The 17,770-nt window shown below is 34.4% G+C and overlaps 1 protein-coding gene across 1 annotated transcript in view; it reads left to right on the forward strand.

Annotated features, from left to right (window-relative positions):
* The window catches only part of LOC110997335 (tight junction protein ZO-1), a 78,191-nt gene extending 60,677 nt beyond the window's left edge, over window positions 1-17,514 (forward strand). The window contains exons 10-30 of the mRNA XM_045631171.1: window positions 354-486; window positions 1,045-1,188; window positions 1,656-1,828; window positions 2,435-2,606; window positions 3,132-3,348; window positions 3,834-4,014; window positions 4,385-5,154; window positions 5,407-5,410; window positions 5,685-5,906; window positions 6,170-6,320; window positions 6,797-6,915; window positions 7,863-8,000; window positions 8,710-8,822; window positions 9,374-9,485; window positions 10,139-10,548; window positions 11,090-11,207; window positions 11,429-11,575; window positions 12,029-12,134; window positions 12,661-12,736; window positions 13,300-15,731; window positions 16,308-17,514. Of these exons, the coding sequence (XP_045487127.1) occupies window positions 354-486; window positions 1,045-1,188; window positions 1,656-1,828; window positions 2,435-2,606; window positions 3,132-3,348; window positions 3,834-4,014; window positions 4,385-5,154; window positions 5,407-5,410; window positions 5,685-5,906; window positions 6,170-6,320; window positions 6,797-6,915; window positions 7,863-8,000; window positions 8,710-8,822; window positions 9,374-9,485; window positions 10,139-10,548; window positions 11,090-11,207; window positions 11,429-11,575; window positions 12,029-12,134; window positions 12,661-12,736; window positions 13,300-15,731; window positions 16,308-16,531 (6,162 nt within the window). The 3' untranslated portion in view covers window positions 16,532-17,514. The remainder of the gene's footprint in view (window positions 1-353; window positions 487-1,044; window positions 1,189-1,655; window positions 1,829-2,434; window positions 2,607-3,131; window positions 3,349-3,833; window positions 4,015-4,384; window positions 5,155-5,406; window positions 5,411-5,684; window positions 5,907-6,169; window positions 6,321-6,796; window positions 6,916-7,862; window positions 8,001-8,709; window positions 8,823-9,373; window positions 9,486-10,138; window positions 10,549-11,089; window positions 11,208-11,428; window positions 11,576-12,028; window positions 12,135-12,660; window positions 12,737-13,299; window positions 15,732-16,307) is intronic.
* The last annotated feature ends 256 nt before the right edge of the window (window positions 17,515-17,770 follow it).

A 17,770-nucleotide genomic window follows, 5' to 3' on the forward strand; every position in this document is an offset into this window, starting at 1 on the left:
TGCACTTACGTCACAACGTCGAATTAAATACAACTTTGGCTTGGTACTAAAAAAGAAAAACTACGATATACAATTACACACAAAACAAATAATATAGGTAAAGTCTTCGTAGCTATATTTCCCTCAAGTTATCTGCTTAACGTATAACATACATATTAAATTGGTATAGACATGTAGTTTCAGTGTAAGCATTGAAATGAATAAAATTAAATGCTATGAAACTTTCACACGCCTATTCAACGATATCCAACTAAATCTAAAAAACCTTAATAAATATTTCAGTATTCAAAAGATTTAGTTTAGAAATACTTTTTACATACCGCAATAAACGCTAATTTAAAAACAAAATACAGGTGAACGACATGGAAATGAAGGGCGTGACCCGCGAAGAAGCGGTCCTATTTCTGCTGAGTCTGCAGGACCGAATTGATCTCATTGTGCAGCATTCGCCTGAAGAATACAACTCTGTTGTTAGTGGACAAATGCGTGAGTAATTTGAATATTACTTATCTATATTATTAAAAAAATATTAAAGTTGTAGGGGTAAGAGTTGAATCTCTAGATCTACTGAACATTTTAAATATAATTTTAATAATAAAACGCCACGTTATTTGTGGTGTCATAGGCTATATTAAAACATACTCCGTATATATAAATGTTAGTGGTCGAATTTGCAAAGTTGAAGAATAAACGGTCAAACAAAAGCATTGCTTACAAACGTTGAGAAATTGAGTTTTAGAGAAAATTTGCATGTGTCCAACATTTATATTAGAAAAGTTCTGTATGTTCACAATAAACTCAAAAAGTACTGCACCGAATTTAATGCGGTTTGAACAAAATCTAGAATGATTCATGAGGAAGTTGGGTATATATTTTATTAAGGTATCCAGGTTGCGGTTGGCCGTTAACTAGCTTTATCTCTTTGATAGTGTGTTTACCTACCTTTTACTTGAAATTGTCATAAAGTTAAAACTGTTGCCATAAAGAAAGTACATAGAAAAAGACTAGGCTAATTAGGGCTTGTATAAACTGATTTCCTTGCAGCTGGTGACTCATTTCACATAAAGACCCATTTCCACTACACGGAGCCAACTGATGGCGAGATGTCGTTCCGGTGTGGAGACGTCTTCCACGTCGTGGACACGCTGCACAATGGCACTGTTGGAGCGTGGCAGGTTTACCGGATAGGTATATTTTTTATATTTAACATCCCTTTGTTTTATATCTGCTTGAATTTCACTTATTATACAATTTAATGGATTAATGTATTTTTTGACATTGACATTTGACATTTAGTTAATTCAAAACAAATAACATTATACATAAAAATATATCTAATAACTAACCTTAAAATTTAAGTTTATTATACATATATAATGTTATAGTTTGTATTATTAAAGCGCTTATCTTTGGTAATCGAGTTGAAAAATGGTTTTGTGTTGAATCTGTGAGATAGCTAGTTCATGCATCAAATACATAATTAAATTGAAAAAGGGTTATTTTGATTACTAAATACATTTTAATTTAAAAAAAACGTACATAGATTCGATTTTTAATAAAAAAAACAGTATTTTTTAAAAAGTACAGTTATTGATATAATTTTACAATCATTTGGTTAAATATGTGGTAGTATGATAACATCTATGCCTTCTCAGGTCGTAATAATCAAGAGGTCCAAAAAGGAACGATTCCTAACAAGGCGCGCGCTGAAGAGCTCGCAACGGCTCAGTTCAACGCCACAAAGAAAGAGATGTCAGGCAACGATGGGAAACATAACTTTTTCAGGAGAAGAAGATCTACGCATCGTCGGAGCAAGAGTCTTGGGAAGGTATGAATTTTATCTTCTACCTTAAGCAATACAATATTTACTTAAGAGTCGCTATTAGCGGTTTTATTGCTAAGTGTTTCAGGCGAGGTTTTGAGTTTTTAATAACAATATTCAAATCTTGATCGAAATCTAAAAGGCAGAAACGTTATTTATTTATTTGGAAACAAAACATATACATCTTTACAATAAAAACAAAGTTAAAAATAAACACATTGGATGTACCCACAAAAGGTTTCACTAATAAAGAGTTATGCACATATAAAGCAGAATTACATATATATCTTCTATTGAGCTTAAATTAAATGTATTTACTAGAACCATTTTCGCTTCTTTGAGTATTACAAGTTTATATTTAAAACTATTTATTTAAATCAATTAGAAGTTCATAATAATGTCCGGTCTAACGATACAAAAAATCCTTTGCTTAAATCCTCAAATTTCTGTGTCTTTTTCGTGATACAGGAGATCAGCCTTCTGTGTGAAAAGGATCGACTTTTTGGGTCTAAGGCATGCTTCTTCACGATGTTTTCCTTTGCCATATGTGCATTAAAAGCGCACATAAACAGAACAGCTAAAACAAAACATCCAATATTACTCGTATTTCAGGAACACTGGGATGAAGTGGTTCTCTCAGATAGTATAAGTAAATTCCCCGCATATGAAAGAGTTGTATTGAAGCAGCCAGGGTTTGTCAGACCCGTGATTATTTTGGGCGCGGCCGCTGATATCGCAAGAGAGAGATTACTTACCGAGAATCCTGATAAATTCGCATCGCCGAGTAAGTATACGTTACAATATATTTAAAATTGAATTATTTTTGATTTTGAAATTTGAATTAATTTAAACGGTTTATAGGTGTACATTGTTACTATATATAAATGTATTTATTTATGTTAGCAACAACGTTTCGTTGCATTAGCATGGAATAACTAGATTTTTTTTTTAAATCATTAGTGTCTATCACATCCTGTTCTCGTCAACTTTTTTGGTAATACATTCAGTATGGTATTAATTAATTTATAACATAGTTGTGAACAACCACGATTGTTTACTTTGGGCATTGCGTGTACCCTACCGCGGCCCGACTCTGATGTGGGAATGCCATTGTGCATACCCCCTAAAACCCCACGGCGCCACCAACAATCGCCTTAGGTGGGATGCGGTAACAGCAGAGACATCCGCTAAAAGCACTGGGATCCCAAAACCGCAATAAAATAAAAATCTTCAGTATTAAGAGTCAAGCACCTAACCATAATTAATATTAATTATAATTTCCCTAAAAATCCCTATTTAATATTCCTAGAAATGGATAGCACCTTAGAAGACAGTAAGACAAAGTCATCCGGAATTATCCGGTTATCCAGCATCCGATCTATAATGGAGCGTGGCAAGCACGCACTACTGGATATAACGCCAAACGCAGTCGATAGATTGAACTATGCGCAGTTTTATCCCATAGTCATCTTCCTTAAGGCGGATAATAAACATATCATCAAAACACTGAGATCGGGATTGCCTAAGTAAGTTTTTTTTTATTCTTAAGTTTAATAATTAGAAGTAACTAAATACTTCTGTATTCGTCCAAATCTTTTTAATTAAAAAAAATACATAAATAAAAAACCTCAAACATTGAACAATTTATGGCGCAAGAATTTATCTGGACTTCTGTCGTTCCACAACTGAGAGTTAACAACTTAAGGCAATTTCTACCTCGCACCACCTGTATATAGATTTAGCTGCTGATTTGAATGCTCATGCGTCCCTTAAGAAGGAAGCGTACCAATTCTTATTTGCTTCTGGCACTGCGAGTGTCCATGGGCTGCGGTATAACTTAACATCAGGTTTTCTTCTATCCGTCTTGTAATATAAAAAGAGGTAAAGTTAGAATTGATACCTCGCCCCAATCGTGTTTTCTAAGCCAATAGCAAGCAGTATTTCAAATTTAATACTAAAAAAATAAAATATTTAAAAGTGATACGTTCACGAGCAATAACAACAATTTTAGGTCAGCCCATAAATCCTCAAAGAAACTACTAGAACAATGCCAACACATGGAGCGGGTTTGGGGTCATGTCTTCACTCACACCGTGACCCTTAGCGAAGCGAACCTTAACACTTGGTACAACAAGTTGTGCGACCTGGTTCAGAGGACCCAGCAACAGCAATTATGGGTCTCAGAGACCAAGGTATGTGTTATAAATAGAAATTGTTTTATATTTCATTTAAACTCTAGAAACAAAACTAATTTATATAAATGAGCGGTATATGTGGTAAACTGGTGTTATAAGAGTCGAAACTCGAAACTATATTGTGGTCTGCATTGTATGTGTATATGTTTAAAAAATATATAGCATTTATGTATCAACAGAAAATTACTTCGAGATGGTCGCTTTAAGATGTTGGGTGCATTTGGTAAATTGTTGTGCTCAAATTACTTTATAACACATTGAAAAGATTTGGATTTTAATATTCACTATGGACATCTATTTCCCAGTCTTTTCAACCATACGTCGGCGCTATTAACCAAATTCTTTCTGTTCTGTCTGTCTCGTGTAGCACGTTGAAATGGTGTCGGACATTTACTTCCCGATTCCCCCTTCTCCTTACCCAGCCTTTTACCCTATTTCATACCCTGTCAAATACTATCCCCAATCGCCTGAGCCCAACCGCTCACCAAACATTTTCTCACCAGAGACTAACAAACGTCACGAATTGTATGACGCTAACAGAAATCATGTAGTTCCATACTACTACTCGGAAACATTAACACCAAGCATGCCTAACAACATGTACAGTGTAACTAACCCGAATAGAAATAGACATACATTCAGCTACCCGTACGATGAAAGACATCGGCAAAGACGCTTGCAAAACTCCACCCTAAATCCTGAATCTCAGGCCTTCAAGGCTCAGAACCTCAGGCCTTATAGTGTTCTGGAAACTTCGAAATTACCGATCAATAGGCCGCAGAGACCAAAGTCAGTCCTTCCACTATCAGATCAGTTTAGACCGGCCTCAGCATTTTTCCAAAAAGAAAAATCGAATGAGGTGCCAGAATGGAAGGCGCGTTTGCAAAAGGAAATGCCTAAGCCAATTCTCGATAAGCCTGTACGGCAGATCTGTAGAATACCGAATTGTAAATGCAGTCAGAAACCGTTCATGAATAGCAGAGTGAGCGAATCTCGGACACTTCCCTCAATATCTCAGAGGTCTCTAAATAAATCTAAGAACCTGTCATTGCCGACATTAAAGTTAGATGACGTAGACAATCTGGATAAGATCGAAGTAGAGAGAGATGTTAAACCGATATCAGAACAGAACTTGGGGTATGTGTAGAGGTTTTGGGGACGCTTGTGTGAAGACCACTAAAGCTTTTCTTGATTTGCTTGTAAATATTTGAGCATATTATCTCCGCTTTTTATTGTGCTTTATTTTTATAGTTTACGCTATCCTATAACCTAATCATTGTAGATATGCCTTACATTACTTTTATCTTTGTGATATATTTTTTATTTACCAAATATCTTTTGTTGCTATTTATAAATCCCCTGTATGATTTAAGTGTTATTTTTAGTTAGACATGTAATATACCAAACACCAGTGTTATATACCACGTTTGATGAAAAAATCAACATCCAAACTAATTAAAATTGAAATATTTCAAAGAAGCTAACATAGTTTTGCATGTTGATTTTTAGTGTGAAATCGTATTAATCATTCACAGAAGCTAAGAATTTAGTGACTTACCTTTTGAACAATCATTCATTTGTCTTGTCTCACCCCATTCCATAACCTACCCTCGATGCGACACGAAATGGCGGATTTCAAAATGGCGCATATCAAAATGGCGTCACAGCGACCAGAACCGTTATCCGATGACTTCTTGTTCTCAATGTCATCGAGTACGGAGAACAGGCTGTCGTATGCTTCTAGTCCCGAAAGCGATTTGGAAGTGAGTCCACCAGCGCCAAGGCTTGTCAAGTCATCATCTGATCCTTCCATAGCAACAACGCAGGACAACATGGATCGTGATGAAGACATAAGCCATATGGTGGACGCAGTCCCTCCGCCTTATACGGTAAGATTCGCTGCTCATTCATTATTCGTAAGTTTATCATTATATGTGCTCAAAGAATATCCAGTTATGATAAATACAAATCCGGGTACTACCTGTTATAGGATCATAATCCTCGACAAAAGGTACGCACTTATTACCTGCCTTCTGGTTAGGTATCAAAGGAACATTCTAAACTCCAACCCGTTACAAATTTATTGCAGCATGAACATTCAAAGTAAGTTTTAAGCTTTTTAAAAATAATAAAAAAGGAATTGTGCTTCTAGCAAAGTGGCTACGACAGCAAATATGGGTTCTCGTCTAACACAAATGGTCAATCTAACGGCGTGAATCACATGCCGACCAGTAATGAAGCCCCTCCATACCAATGTAATCCTTTGTCGCAGTCGCCGCCACATTCGCCGTTGTATGGAACTGGTGAGATTATAAGCTTTTATATTTTAGCCCTTTATTTCTAGCTCTCAGCATTTATTTAGGTTCTAATAAGGAGTCCTTTAACTAGTGTATTTAATACATTTGTTTTTAATTTTATAAAAAAAAAAATCTCGTTTCAATAAATATTGTTTTTGCTGTATGCTTATTTAAGTTGGGATGAAAAGAAGCAGTTCTATAATGTCTGTATTTTTTTATAAGATTCTTCTACGCATTTTCTTTGCATACTATTTTAAGGAGGATTAAATTGTTTCCATATTTCTTAGTATTTATATTGATTCGTTAATACCAATTATCCCCTTGTAAATTCAATGGGCAAAGCAATTAATAAATTACTCGTCTTTGCGCGCGGTGATTTCTGAGTTCATTCAAGTTCGGATACAATAGCCGTAATGAAGCACTGAATACCACTTTCATGTCGAACCTTCCACCTCTCTTCAACCTTTTTTCTTGTATTCCAGTACCCGAATTGCCACCTCGTACGACCAATCAGTCGCAAGTGACGCGTCCAGCGGGTGGAGTTTTGCTACCTGCTCCGCCGCCCGGTCGCCCACCGCATTCACTAAGACACAATCCCACTGTAAGTTGTACTTATTCTTAGGGCCTGTTTCACAATGTATGGATAAAGTGCCAAATAGCTATGCAACAAATTATTCGAAAGATAAAAGTTCCAAATAAGATACTTCGAATTTCATGACGTATAGCGCTATCTGACAGTCGTGAAACGCAAAAATACTATTTATCATACCAATAAGTAACAAATAGCTTATTTGGAACTTATCCGGACATTGTGAAACATGCCCTTAGTCGTATTGTGTTTAATTGTTGTATTTTTTTATAAAAAATCGTTACTTTGACAATTTTAATGTCCCTTTTAGGTTTTCAATATACAAACCAAATACGGGTTTTAAATCTAAATAATTTTAAGGCCTACTTTGTAGTTATATGACGAAAACTCTGTAAAAAATATTATTCAAATTAATTAAATAATAATTTATAATCTTGTAAGGTAATTTAATAATTTCTCGATTCAGCTATAGGTTTATTTTAATGTTTAAAACTTGCGTTTATGAACGAACAGCCTTAAGCCTTGACCTTTAACCTATCGCGAAATACTCGTAGATATGCTTTAAAGGAGTATTAAGAATATTCGTAGCGTAAAATCACCTGCATCATGAGCACACCTGCAAGGACTGACCCTCACTGTTACACCATTACACAAAACAGCCATATTAGTTGAATTGAATAGTTTTTATTGTTTTGTTACCTTTTGTAAATGTTTGAGTTTTTTTGTAGGTAAATATTATGTTTTCCATCTCTGGCTATATTTTTGGTGTAATTGTCTGTTATTATAGATAATTTTTGTTAACTGTAGAATGATGAAGTAAATATCATATGTATTAGCTACTGTAGGTTAACCATTTATACTATTCGTCAATAAATCTTAATCGCTAAATATAAAGTCTTGTTTAATGTTTGATTATAAAATACATTATTTTATAAAAACAATAAAAAACGCAATTTAAGAGCCGACCAAGTGCGCAAGAACGTCTATTCGGTCCGCCGAAAGAGAGCAGCGGCGATGAAAACGCCACGTACTCGGCGCGGCCAACGAGTATGGTGATACAGCCCACACAGGGTTCACTTGATAGACATCGACAACAGGTAATTAATAATTATTATTTAATATAAGGTTAAATATTAGAATAATTTCCAAGTATTAATTATTAAATTTATGTCAAATTTGAATTTAGGAATGAAATAAATTTCTAAAAAAGTATATAGGTTTGTTTTTATAATTTTATTGTTTTGTTTATTTATTTTTTTATTATCTCTTTGTACAATACAATAATTTATTTCTTTACAATTTTCTTAACCTACATACTTTGTATAATAGAAATAATTAAAATCAAAACAAATATAAAAAGTTTTGTTTTAGTAGTGAGCTATATATACGTAACAATTTAGCGCTAAGTTTGGCCATATAATAGAAAATTACAGGAAAAATAGGAGTACTAGGAATTAATAATTTTTTACATTAATTCTCACATATTTCAAACTCTCTGCTTGAATTATTTATTTATTTATTATTATTTATTAACACTTCGTTGCATTTCATAAAAGGAAAATATTAAACATAATTTAATGAAAAGCAACTGGCGGCCTTATCGCTTTAGAGCGATTTCTTCCAAACAACCACTTCTACACAATATTTATATTAACAACAATTATGTGAGAATTAATGTAGAATGAAATTTATATATTTATTTAGAATATTGATTACATTGGAGACTTCTATAAATTGGAGGTTAATATAAAATGTATTTCGGTTTTCGTATTGATTTATCCATAGAAACATGATTATTGCTTTCAGCAAACGTCATACGACGGCACATATGAATACAATAGTAACAATCAACACAATACCAGTATGGGCTCGCGTTTACCTCCCAACGCGCCTGACGACTTAAAAGTGGCTCCCTCTATGTAAGTATATAAAATATTATATAAGCCTCCTGCCCGTTTACCCCCGGTTCTAAAAAAAAAGTATTACCAAATATATTTGCTAATATCACTTAAAAATTTGATATATCGGCCAACTACGTCACTTATACTACGTATATTTGAATACTTAAATGATCCTAATCCTTGGGATTGATTTGCTCCAGTCCAAACAATTTGTATTAAAAACTTGGCGATTGAAAAGAGTAGCGGAAAGTTCTTCTTGCCCGCTCTACGCCCTTGACTTGCGTACTAGTAGTAAAAGTAAATTTACAATTAATTTGTTTTTGACGTTCATAAGTGTTCTTGTTTACCTAGATGAATAAAGATATTTTGTTTGTTAGTTTGTTAGTTCGTGCAGTTGCACGACGAGTTACGAGTTCGTAACTCTTATATTATATTTTAACCAACATGTTGATTTGATGGGTTTGATGGGTCAATTTAATTGATTTTTAATAAAATGTATCAAAATATAACAAAGATTGGAAAGAAAAGTTGTAATTGAAATATGAAAATAAGTTTTGTCAATTTTGCAGCAAAATGGAACCGCCTTCTAACCCAAACAGCATGACACAAAGTCCGCAACGCAACTCCAACTCGTTGGAGCATAATCCTATTGACTACCGACCGCCAGATAACACATACAGGTAAAGAATTGTAAATAGGTGGTTGGGTTTGACATAAATCAGAAGCGTAATATTCTGTGCGGAAAGAGAACTTCATAGGATCTGAGGTGCTAAATCACCTTTTTAATGATGTCAACACTGTAACTTAATTATAATTCGATATAACGAATTAGTATCGCAATACCTTTCCTTGCTGGAAATGCTGCCAGCGTAAAAAAACACTGCCAGTGCCAAACTTTAAAAAATTGTTAGATTTTTCTATTTATCTATATAAATTTGATTAGTATGTAGGTTCAAATTATTGTAAATACTGTATATTTGTGTGTTAGAAATAAAAAGTTTTATATGAAAAAATATAAAAAAGTAATAAAAATTGTATTGGCTCCCATAACCGTCAAGTGGGTTTTCTTTCCGCATAGACTATATACTAAGACTATTGCCAAATATCTTTTTTTATATTAAATAAGAATTAGATTATTACAAAAACTCTTAATCTCAAAAAGAAATCTTATCTTGCTTTTTCATTACATTAACAGCGCTTGGGTTATAAATAAATATTTTAATAATTCAACAGAATGTTCAAAGAAGTATTAAAGATGTAAATAATCATGAAAACACTTACTATATTTCGTTTCATATTTAACGACGTAATGAAAGAAAGAAAAAACTTTATTGTATATATACAGTTTATATAGTCTTAAGTTTTTTTTTTGTTATCTAACAAATATTCACACACATTTCATTGTATATATTGGACAAGGCGTTACCTTCCATTTTTCTAAGTTCGATAAAGAAAAATTCTATATTTCTCTTCTTGACCCAAAGCCAAACGTTACAGAAAGCCTAGTTTGTTTGCTGAAGGCCATTCTTTTAATTTGCATTGAGTCACTATTAAATTTTAACATGGGATCCCGCAGTAGGGGTCAGAACGGTCCAAACGGTCCGAATGGTCCAAATGGTCCGAATGGTCCGAATGGGCCGAATGGGCCGAGCGAGTATCGGCGTGCGTTGCCGAACGGGGTTCACAGTCACGCACGCGGCCCGTCACTGCCTAACGTCACCACTAACGATCATAACAAGTACAGGTATCGCTTGCTTTTAACATTTAGGGCCTGTTAACCAATGTATGGATAAAGTGCCAAATAGCTATGCAACACATAAATTATTCGAAAGATAAAAATTCCAAATAAGATACTTCGAATTTCATGCCGTATAGCGCTATCTGACAGTCGTGAAACGCAAAAATACTATTTATCATACCAATAAGTAACAAATAGCTTATTTGGAACTTATCCGGACATTGTCAAACAGGCCCTTAATTAACTTACCATTATACATCCTTAGATATAAGTATTAAAATGAATTGTTAATTTGATTAAAATTGTTGAAATTCTAAGTTCATATGTTCATGTGTTTTTTTTGCTTTTACTGTTTGTTTTTTTCCTTCACTTTTGACTTAGCTGGTTTTTTTATGCGAAAGGCATACTTTGAGACAAGGGAGTGTCCTTTTTTTTAAATCTTTTGTCGTGTTGTTTGTGATGTTAATATTGTATTATGACTCCAATGGGATAAATGTTTATGAATACCATACGAGTAATTATAATTTACTTATTTCCACTTTGCCAGCGCAAGAACAAACTCTGTATCGCAAGCAGACTATGCGCGTGCGCCGCCATACAAGCCAGTGCCGCCGCCAAAACCCAAACATTACCGACCGCCCGACAATCACCCGCCTAGGAATGGGGTATGTATTTAAAACATACTTTGAATATTTTTAAATGACTTTAAAAAAGCAGACTGTGACATTACTAAAAATATTCGATTTCAAACTAAATTTACATTTTAATTGACATGGGTTTTATGTTGTAAATTATATTGTATTTCAAACAAACATTTTTTTTAATAATACTTAGAACCACTCTTATGAACGTATTTATCATATTAATAATACATTGAAATTGTTAGAACATGGAGCCAAGCCAAATGGGCAATATGATGCCCCGTCCGCCTGGTCCCATGGGCCCTGGACCCATGGGTCCGCCCCCTCACTACTCTCATTCACACTCACACTCCCAACCCGCGCATCAGCCTCCGCATCCACACTATCAACAGGTAAGTTTTTTTAACGGATAATTATTTTAATTACTTCACTCATGACTGAGCAAGATTATTTAGTAAGATTTTTCAAATCGATTTTATTTATTGATTAAAACTAGCACAGTGAAATATACATTTCACATAATTAAATTTAAAGAAAGGTGGCCTTTTCGCTTTCGAGATATCTCTTCCAGACAACACTGAAATTTTACGACGCACGAAGAATACCTTGTTACTTTCTTATATTATCATCTTAATTAATTCGCTTTAAGATGTATTTCACAATGAATTAAATATATGGTCTTTGACTGTCACGTTATTTATTTCAAATGTTTTTTATTTATAAATAAAGATTTAATTACATTAAATAAACTAGTTCTATGTGAATAATATTAAATTGTTATACTTTTTGATAAGTTATAATAATAATTTGAAATACAACATAGAATCTACGTTTTTCTGTTGTAGGGTATGTACAGTGGTCAAATGGGTCACCAGCCCCAATCCCCACCATATTCAGGACCGCCGTCCCACCATCGAGCCATCAATTTGCCCCATAACCCGCACCTTATTGGTAAGTTACTATAGATCAGAGAATGTAGAATTTTTATAAATTTAAGTATGACACTTGTATTTATACTATAATTTTGTCTCTTTTCATCATACAGTAAATACGATTTGATTGAAAGAGCCCATACAGAATAATTAAACTGATATCGTTTCTTTGAATGAGTCAAAAAAATTATAAAAATTATTGAACCCTTCAACCTTGAGTAAAGTATAATTATTATGATACATACTTATAAATATTATTGCATTATCCTTTAGGTGTCGACAGTTCCCTAGCAACTAGCATAACAAAAACAAAGACGTAAATATTTGACAAAGCGTTTTTCATTATTCCAACTAATTCAATTGAATTATACACACTAAGTCAACAAAAAGTAAAAATATATCGTAGTTTTTTAGCCATTCACCTGAATCGTTACGTTATTAGTAATTAAAAATATCTTAAAAGTGTCCATTTGCCGAACTGCCAAATTAAGGATAGTTTACAATAAAAATATCTTCAAAACACTGAATAGCGATTTCTCATACAGATTTAGCCGGCAGCCGTGAGCAAAGAGGTTCCGCATTCGAACTGTATAGAAAGCCGCAACACATGCACAACTTGAGGTAACACGCTTTACAAACGCACACATATAAGTCCCTCAAATTGCATGTCCAAGTGATTTTTCGAATTATTCCTTGTACAATTTGCTCTAACATGCAAACACCGATCGCTTCACAAACGACTAACACGTCTTGGGCGTCTTATAGTATGGTATTGTATGTGGTTATACAATATAAATAATATATATTTGTATCATATATTCTCTGTCGGGGCGTATTATAACCTGTAGTATGTTAGAATGGTTGATTTTGAATTAAGCAGTGCGTGTCTGCATTTTAGTGCAACTTGTTAAACGAAAGCATATTGAATTAAGTTGTCACTTTATAATATCCCGAAACCTATATTTTAACCTTGCCAATTATCTACAAGTATATGCATCCTCCTTTATGACATTTATTTCAATATGCAGTTCATATAATGTCAAAAATCATATTTATTATATCATTTCGATCGATCAGGACTGTCAGATTTGTCAATATTCAATATTAATTGAAAGTTGGTAAATCCGAGACGTCCGTGTATTCATCATGAGTAACTAAGTGGGTCTGGTTGTGGGTTTCCGCAGCTCATCCGATGCCATGAACTCCAGCGCGGAGCCCGATGAAACATTCTCACCAAAAACTAAAAAGAAATTGTCCAAAAAACCTTCGTTCATTAAAAATGCCGTCCTCGATCTTTTCCGCTCGAAAAATAAAAAAGTGTCTCGACAAAAGTCATTGTGCGAAAGTGACTTGCAACAGAGACATGGTCAAATACCGATGTTGAGACGAGAAAAATCTGATTTAAGCGACTTATCCATTCATATGAGAAATACGCAGATAAGAAATCAAATGTTACAACGTAGTAACTCATCATGTGAAAAACCTTTACTGAAACCGATACTTAAAAGGCAAAGTTCATTCTGTGATGATAGAAATGGCTCCATTTGTACAGTTAGAGATTATGAAGCCAAACCTACTTTAAAAAGCCTTCGAAGACAGAATTCTATGTGTGAAATAGAAACCGAACCTAAAGTTACCCCCTTGTTACGCAGACAGAACTCTCTTATAGAATATAATAGAAGAGGTATCTACGGACAAACCCCAAGCTTTAATATGATTACCAAAATAGACCCGATTTACCAAAGACAACAACAAAATAAGCATGAACCCTTCTATCCAACCCAGCCTCTACCTCCAGAACCAGTATACCAAAGTAAGGAACATGTTATTTATGATCCTATTCCTAAGCCTAAAAGAACTTACACTTCTATATATGACACTTCTAGTGAGAATCCGTATGCGAGTAGATCTGAAGTATCCAGCCAAGGTTACGAAAATCCATACGGAAACCGTGAAACGGTAGCAATGCCCCTTATAGATCCACCATATGCGACGCGAGCAGAGTGTATACGAGAAAATCCCTATGCAACTAGAAATGAAGTCATGGAGAATGCATATGCTAAGCAAGAAATACCACGAAAAACTGAGAGTATTTACAATGAGCCACCATATGCTACTAAAGAACAAATGTTAAGACAAAGAATGACAAATGAAAGTCCTTACGCTACTAAGGAAGATATGCTTAGGCAAAGATTTTCAGAGTCTCCTTATAATACTAGGGAAGAAATGCTTAGGCAAAGATCAGATACTTCAGTTACCAGTAAGGAACCAATTTATGGCAAAAGAACCTATGAACCTCCGCCAAGTACTTCCTGGTCAGAGAATCCATATGCAATACGCCCAGACAGGCGCCTGCATACGCCTGTGACATATCCTGGTAGATCTTCTCCGATGAATAAATGCATGAGTGAGCCACCATACATTAGTAGGTCAGACATGCTAGCAAGAATTAATCAGACTGAATCGCTGTATGGTGCGCGAACTCAAATGAAATCGAGTTTTTCGGATTATGGCACCCGAAATGAATTATTTGATTTGCCTCAGCAAGTAAGACCAGCATCGGCCGAATGTACATATGTATCTAAACAAGAAATTTTATCGCAAAAAGCAGCCTTGCTAGCTAATAAAGAATCTTCTTATAGCGCTAAGTTAGAAGAAAAATTAGAAATAATAAAACAAAGAAATCAAGCGAAAAAAGAAAAAATATATCAAACTAGATTGGAAGCTAATGAAAGTGATGCGGTAAAAAGCCGAGAACCATTGTATGTATCGAAAAGAGATCTAAAAGAAAGTATCATCTATGAATCGAATCATGAAGCTAAAGAGGTTCAGCCTGTACCTACTCAGGATAGTGCTAGAAGTAGCCCATATGAGTTAAGTGATGCAAATCATTTGTCTCGACGAGAACCTGTGTATCAAACAAAAGCTGAAGCAATGAATGGGGAAACAGAGAAGTTTCAGGAAATAGATTTTTCGAAATTATATCTTACTGAATCTAAGACAGACGCGGAAAAAGAAAAAACAAAAAGCTTAGAGGCTAATGTTTTGAAAGGTGAAGCATTGTATGCTCCTCGTTTACATGGAAAAGCCGAACACATATCAAATGCACTCAAAATAACGTCGTCTCCAATACCATATGAATCTACAACATCCATGGAAACTCAGTATGCTTCTGAATGTAGTATGAATTTTGAAAATAAACCACAAAGCACGCCATATGCATCGCAGGACTTGCAAGACCGACCTAAACCTAATCGAACTGTGACATTCTGTGAAAAAATTGTAGAAAAAAGTCCTGAAATTAGCCAGGACACATCCGAAAACACTTCAAATAGTCGAAACGATACAACTATTATGAGCAACGATAATACAATTGTCAAGGTGACATCAGAAACAAGTGAGGAGAAAACTGAGGTGGTCGAACCAGATGCACCACACACTACTTGGGGTATATTCGATAGCGAAGGAGGGGTTCTAGAGGATAGGCATTGGGGTGTTTCCCTTATAATACCTCCAAAAGCAATTGCTCCGGGGATCAAGCAAAAGATCTACTTTACGGTGTCTGATCCGCGATTGAGCCAGCGCGTAGGAGGACCTCCCATCGACATGGATAACGGTAAAGCTTTTTACGCACGCGTTACCGTAGATCGTAGACTGCACTTACTAATTGGCAATTAACGAATGCGATGATGCAGGGCATTTTGGCACTTATTGAGACCGCAATTTGTGGAGTATGCATGAGTATTTAGAGCATGTTAATATGTATCATATTTATATCGTATTCATATAAACCCTTAAACACATTTAAAACAAGAACTTATTACATTTATTCATTATTAACCCAGCATTTTTAAACAGTTTCTGCCACACAATACACTCCTACTTAAAGATTGAGGAGCGACGGCGGCGAGCGTGCTGTCTGCATCCAACAGTTAAATCGTATGTTCGATAGTGTTTGGATTTTTGTGCACTGTTTGAAGCACTTTTCATTCCATTCCTTTCATACACCTCATTTGTTTTACTCGTCTTATATTTGTCTTATTTTTTGCTATTTTATATCTGTGGCTCGCTTTGCATGCTAATCCGCTAATCCTGCGATATGTGTTTGTGTGTTGAGTATTGTCACGTTTCGATCTTTTCACTGGATATTTGTTTATGGTTTCGCAGGAATAATATATTTTTCTATGACCAGGTGAAGCAATGCTGTCCCCACTAGTGATGTGCGGGCCTCAGGGGCTCGTATTTTTACGACCAGTGACACTCCGCCTACCGCACTGCGCTAATGCCGTCCCATCCCTAGGCCTGACTATCAAGGCTACTGATACAGAAGCCCATCTTAGTACCGACTGGGATAATATACACTTGCCTGCTACAACCACCCTTAATACTGTGGCAGTTAAAGTTGACCATTTTTAGTTGCGTTCGTTCTTTGTTTGTACTTGATGTCTTAAATCAATCAATCAGGCTCGAGGCTGAGAATTTAGTTGAAGCGTAAAATATTAGATAATTGACGTATTTGTATGTTAGAAAAATCAGATCTTCCGATGTGCTTTTGTATAGGTAGCGTTGACTTCTTTGACTTATGTGATTCATGTAATGTTGTCCGGCATTCCCACCTATATTGCAATTCTTTAAGAAGTGGTGCTAAAGGATTTAAGATAAGAATGAGACATAGGAATCTCTAGAGCTTATTAAGCATTATTAAAAGTTAAGCGAAAGTCTATTTCATTGTATTTGAAAAGACATTTTTATTTTTGAGACGAATTCAGAATAGATATCTAATTAATAAGTCATCGTTGTACTCTATAACGGACCTATGTAATTGGCAAATGAAATTTACGGCAAACGATTTCGAAGATAAAATTTCCACGGTAATCTTTTCGAATAAAAGATAACATTAACTAACTAACGCTTTGTTGGCCATTGAATTCCAAGCTGATACTAGAAGCTACTGGATTCAAACATAAAAGGTATATATAAGGTAGATATAAGTTCACAGCTGTCTTAAAACTGAATAAAAAAATATTTTCGTCATGGATAGAATTTCATTTCGAATTGCTGTGTCAAGGCTCCTTTGCTATTATCTTTTTTGAATTCGTAACAAAAATCTATAACTAAGACATGCCTTACCATATTGTAGATTATTCTAGTTATTCATTCATTAATATAATTATTTAATCAATATACGCGTATTTTTATTGTTAATTAGCACAGAAATTACACTTTGGCTTCCGTAATGTTAATTTTAAAATTACTAATTATAGTTGTATTCACGTAATTTGGCCTTTGGCTAGAGTCATATTTAGGTAATAGCATTACGTTTGTATGTATGTTTTCTTGTTACTAGTGAAACTATGAATTTACCTTTGACCCAACTATTAAATTTTATATTTACTGAATTGTGTTTTTTTATTATAATTTACTCCATAATCTATTTTATCCTTACGATATCGAAGTCTTTCAACATAATGATTCTTATAGCACGTAAGTAAATGACGATTTTAAAAGACATATTGTGTATAAATTTAAATTGTCATTGAACTTTACTTAATAAATGGACATACATAAAGCAGCGCCTGGCTGAGAGATTTTAAAATCAATCTTAATAGGATTAATAAAACTTGTAATAATCAAAGGTTACATAAGTTTCGTTTT

Source organism: Pieris rapae, chromosome 14, assembly GCF_905147795.1.
Source record: "Pieris rapae chromosome 14, ilPieRapa1.1, whole genome shotgun sequence".
Lineage (NCBI taxonomy): Eukaryota > Metazoa > Arthropoda > Insecta > Lepidoptera > Pieridae > Pieris > Pieris rapae.